We start from the raw sequence: 5,322 nt of genomic DNA, 5'->3' as shown, positions 1-5,322 counted from the left end.
TCTCTAGTTTACTCTTGCATACTGGGGGTGGCCCTGCAGAGTTAACTTGAGAGAGACAAAACAGTAAAATCCATTATTCCACATTAAAAAAAAACAAACAAAAAACCAAACAGAAGCTATCCTTTTGAATACACTCCATAATTCTGAAAAGACTGTAAAATAGGGTTTCTGAATGTGCAACAGGACTTTGAGAAGTTTTTGTGTAACTTTTTTGTGTGTGTGGGTTTTTTTGGGGGGGCGAGGGGGACGGTGGCAGTGGAAGGGGGCTAACGGTTGCTGTGATCCTAGAGGTCTTTTCCAATTATATGATTATGAACTGCACTAATTAATTGAATCTGTAGACTTCATCATGAGATACCACTTTGCTTCTTTATATCTTGTTTATTCTTCCAGCATAGAATCAGTTAGGCCTGGTTAGGTTGCAGGAAGGGTCTAAGTCTTGACAGGTTTAGAATTTAAAATCCATAAACAGGCTTGCTTGAAAAAGATGAAAAGCCAAGAGTGTAAGAATGCATATCTAACTGTTTAGTTTATGCAGTTTAGAACTTCTGTCCCTCTGTATCACATAAGCCATTTATCACTGGAAATACAAGCTAAAACACAGGTAATGCAACACTTAAGCTGTACAATTAACCAGCAGAAAATGAAAAGAACTGCAAGAAGTTTATCATAGACTCAGAAGGAAAATCTCAACAGCCATTTAGCACTAGACATAGTAAACAGAAGTTTAACTAAAGTGTAATTCCAACCTGACTTTTCAAATATAGTAATCTGAGTGAGGCATCACTTACCTCTCATCAAAATCTGGATGTAAAATGAACTAAGATTCTGAAGTGGGGCTGTAAGACATTTTTAAATAAACTGAATTAAGCAATTATACCATGCCAAGACTACTGATTAGCTCTCCAGTAAAAGAGCTCAAATAATCTTCCTCAGAATTAGTTAGATCAGCATTTGAGCCATATGAAGAGAGAGAGAGTAAAGGAACCATTAACCACTCATAAAAAGTTCACCTTCCTACTCCAGTGAAGTGGAGAAGCTAATCCTTGATCATCTAGTTCAACCCCCAACCAGGGCAGGCTCACCCAGAGAAGGTTGCACAGGGTGGCATTCAGGTGGGTTTTGAATGTCTCCAGAGACTACCACCTCTGTGAGCAGCCTGTTCCAGTGCACTCCTATCCTCAAAGTAAAGAAGCTCCTCATGTTTAGACAGAGCTCACCATCTTCAAATTTGTGCCCATTACATCTTGTTCTGTCACCAGTCAGCATAGTTTATGGTTGGAACGACAACAGTATCTGATCATCTTCTTTAATTATCAATTATTATAATTTCTAAATCTAATAAATTTGACTGTTTCGAGTAGTAAGTAGGATAAGAGATAAGGTAACACACTATTATTTCTGTTTCTGTCATCTGTATCTGCCATATTTATAGACAGAAATCTTCACAGGTTTTATCATCATGCACTAGCTGACTTATTACATAAGCCAGGGTCTGTGACAATGAGTTACAAACACAAACCAGAGTTTTTACACTCAGTGTATAAAAACCTAGGAAACCACAAGCTTATTTGAAGCAAAGTGCAATAGGGTAGGAAGAGCTAAGCTGTAGCAAAAAAACCCAACAAACAACAACAAAAAATCACCCCACCCCAATATCCAAAACCAGCTGTCTTCTCATAGGCTGAGAAACCATGTAATTAGCTTCAGTGGAAAAATACAAGCACTTATTACCTACAGGACAAGTCTCCCATTTATGTTACCCCTTTAATTTGCTGTTGTTGATATATAAGCAGTCAGTTTACACTTAAAATGTGATGACCTAGGGTAATAGATTTTGTTGTGCCCACTCCTTCGCTACTCCCCTTCCCCTCCAAATTCCTACATTCCCATCACCCCTCCCCAAACCCAGAATGCAGGAAGCACTGCCTTAGTAAAAGTAGGGAAGTTGTATAGGGCATTTGAAAAACATTTAGGAAAAAAAAAAAAAAAAAAAAAAAAAGAAAAAAAACCCCAAAACCAACCAACCAAAAACAAAATACCAAACCAAACAGACAACCCTCACCGAGTTTTATTTTGGTGTGCAAAACACATTAAGTTAAACCAGTACCTGACCATGCATTAACTTAGGGAGATGTCATCAAGGACTGACTGCATTTAAAAGAACATCTGTTACATTCCATCACTCACTCTGTAGCCAGATTTGTCAGGTCCACAGCAAAGTAACTTGTCAGAGCCATCCACACAGCATTCTAATACGGAAACAGTACTCTCATTTTTGAGTTAGAGAACCTTGGAAGTTAAAAATTCTAAAGGAAAAGTGGGGAACATGCATAAAAAATTCTCTAGGCAACTCCTCAAGTGTATTATTTTAAGGACTTTATTAAAGATAATGTTATTTCAAAATGAGAAACAAAATCCAATTAAAGAGTATTTTGTCTATGAAAATGATCCATTTTCTAGAGTAGCCACTACAATGTAGGACATAGTAACAGAAACAACCTAAGCTACTGAAATTTGCTATTCCAAAACCTGCAGTAATCTCATTTCTCTGATCTTTTTACTTCTGAGTAATAGGAAAAGAGTTCTGGTCCATTAACTCGCCCACTCTCTCCTGGAGAAAGTTAACCAGCTCGGCTAATACAAAGACATGAGTTTCATCCAGGTCTTGTATGATGAACTTCTTTCCCAATGCATTTGACTCATCCAAGTAGAGCAGAAACTGCTTCATTGCTGGGTCACTGTAGAGACAAACACACATCAGATACTAAGATCAAATAAGATACTGTGAGAAACAACCAAAAAAAGACACCACTCTTTGAAGACACTCCCAAAGTTCTTTGGGAAATGAACATAAATTTCAAGAACTGCTCACAATTTAAAGAAGTTCTATGAAGCTTTTTCAAAAGTTGCTTCTTTCACACTAGTAATTGCTTGGGCTACTTTAGTGTTGGAGAGGTTCTGGAAGAAAATGGACACGTGAGCAATCCTGACTACTTAGCATTAGCCAGAGTGAGCTCAGGGCCTTGAGGCCCAGCTACAAGGTTACTAAAAGATCAGCTATGGACAAAAGATAAGGGAGCTGGCAGCAGAAAAGGATAACAGGATAGGAAAGCATCTCATAGACAGCACATAAACAGTTGTGTTTAACCAGTTAGATAGTGCCCTGTGGCATATGAAGAATGTGTTGTACCAATCAGCAATATGCTCATATTATGCTATCAGCCTGACTGTGTATAAAAGGGCTACTGCTGCTCTCAATAAATGGCAATACTTTGATTATATGCATGTTGTCCACTGTTCTCCTGCACTTTAGGGATAAAAATAAAGTGATAACTTAGTCTAAGGGGAATAACCATCTGCTTGATTAGCAGAGAAGTGCCTCTGTGCTGCTGTTAAAGTAGCTTAAAAAAAAAAAAAAGAAAAACAAAAACCTAAAAAACGCAGTCAACTAACACTTAATGAGACAAGTTTTAATTTACATTTTCAGAAACAGAACCATAAAACATGATTCCTTAAAGCACATTTTTGTTTAATGGTAATTAAAACCCAGGAGAACATAGATATCGCTCATAATAGAGAGGAATAGTGGTCACATTTGAAACACACGTTTATCACAACATAACTGGACAGTCTTTTCTTTTTCATTATGTCACCTTTAAGTGAAATTTAGGTGCACAGAAAAAAACACTTTAAAAGCATGAAAATTACAGGTAACCGAAACAGTTGTATTATGCTAACCAGTTAGAAAATATGGTTTAAAAATCTAGGTTTTACCAAAGAGCATGTTTTTCCTATTTTATAGATGTTAGTATCAAAGTAACATTGTTGGACTTCTTCAAGATTTCTGTGGATCAAAGAACTTGTCTTGGACATTTAGACTTCAGCTGGTTAATGTCCAGTCAGCTCAGAAGTTACCTGCAGCAAACTCAAAGTTATATGCACCATGCAGGCACATCACAAGAGGTTCAAGGCGTTTCTGCTTTTGTGCAGTTATATCCTGTTACTGTATTTACAGTCTAAGTGTACAGCAGAAATCTTGTACGTAATACTGTGCAACGACCACACAAATCTTAACTGATGCTTTTTACTTGGGAAGCAACCGGTTGTCTCTTTCTAAGTCTAGAGACTTCAAATTGCATGAAAACATGTTTACATGTTTTACATCCAAAGCTTACTTTAAAAACTATTAGCATGTTCCTTTCAAGTGTGATCTACAAACCAAGCCATATGTTAGCCTTGGATGGAATTTGGACTGAAGTTGATGAAAAAAAAGAACAAAACAAAACACAGAAAAGAAAGGATGGAAGATTATCTCATCTCCCTGTCAAACCAGTAAAGAAATATGTCACTCACAAACAACAACAAAAATCATTATATGTATGCATATGTAAGCATTATATGTAAGCAATATAAAGACCAAAAGGGAATTATTGTTAATTATAGTTAAGCATAAAGCCCATTTACCTGTAAGCATAAGTGGAAAAACAGTATCTAGAAAAGAAAAACGGATTTTGGAGTAAGGATTACCTACGACTGCTTCTTACCTCTTCCCTTAAAGGCTACACTTTTCCTCTGTCTACTTGTTCTGCCCCACCCCTTGTCACAATTCCTTTTTTAATGTCCAGACTCTTAAGTTACTTAGAATACCTCCAGCTCTGAAGGAATATAAAAACTGCGACACAAGGAGGAACAACGAGTGCTGTTACTCACCATTCGATCAGAACACCTTTCAGCACATTCACCATCTTCGCAGTTCTCTTATAAACGCTGTCAGATCACCAGGACAACCCCTGCTTTGGGCTACACACAGAGGAGATCTGAAAGAAAAAAGAAAAAACACCTCCGTTGAACTCCGCGATCCTTTAAGGCGACTCGCGTCGCACAGAGGCAAGGCCGGACCGAGCCTGCTCCAGCGTGGCGGTGAGCTGCGAAAATTACAAACCTCTGCTTTCACCCCACCAGTAGCCCAGCCAGCCCCGCGGGTCACCTACCGAGCGGCAGGTCCCCCCGGCCCCAAGAACCCCTCTCGCTACCTCCCTCCCCCTCCGCCGCCCACCCTTGAGGAGGCCGCTCCGTGCCCCACGGCCGCCGCCCTTCGCGCAGGCGCACCCCTCCCGCTCCCGCCTCCGCTCCCGGTCTCGCCTTGGGATTGGCCGGGGGGCCTGCAGCGTGACGACGTTACCCCCGCGCGTGGGCGCCGGTGCCGGCTGCGGGGAGCGGCGGCGGAAGGTAGCGGCGGCGGAAGGTAGCGGCGGCCTTTGCCCCTTGGGGGGGAACGGGGGGGCGGGGGGCGGTAATGGTGGGGAGGGCCCAGCCCTG

General features: G+C 40.4%; 1 protein-coding gene across 1 annotated transcript; it reads right to left on the bottom strand.

Moving 5' to 3' along the window:
* Nucleotides 1-2,364: 2,364 nt before the first annotated feature.
* GTF2H5 (general transcription factor IIH subunit 5) lies at nucleotides 2,365-4,826 on the bottom strand. The gene is made up of 2 exons (XM_071740670.1): nucleotides 4,714-4,826; nucleotides 2,365-2,741 (listed from the first exon to the last, which is right to left on the bottom strand). The coding sequence occupies exons 1-2, from the start codon at nucleotides 4,746-4,748 to the stop codon at nucleotides 2,561-2,563; spliced, it is 216 nt and encodes a 71-aa protein (XP_071596771.1). The 5' UTR covers nucleotides 4,749-4,826; the 3' UTR covers nucleotides 2,365-2,560.
* Between the last annotated feature and the right edge of the window lie 496 nt (nucleotides 4,827-5,322).

This window comes from Heliangelus exortis, chromosome 3, assembly GCF_036169615.1.
Source record: "Heliangelus exortis chromosome 3, bHelExo1.hap1, whole genome shotgun sequence".
NCBI classification, from domain to species: Eukaryota; Metazoa; Chordata; class Aves; order Apodiformes; family Trochilidae; genus Heliangelus; species Heliangelus exortis.
This window is presented reverse-complemented; position numbering and strand designations above follow the sequence as displayed.

Coding starts and splice junctions, on each gene's coding strand:
- GTF2H5 (XM_071740670.1), bottom strand. CDS start 4,748: ATGGTGAATGTGCTGAAAGGTGTTCTGATCGAATG. Junction 2,742..4,713: donor AAAGGTGTTCTGATCGAATG/GTGAGTAACAGC, acceptor TTGTCTCTACAG/TGACCCAGCAATGAAGCAGT.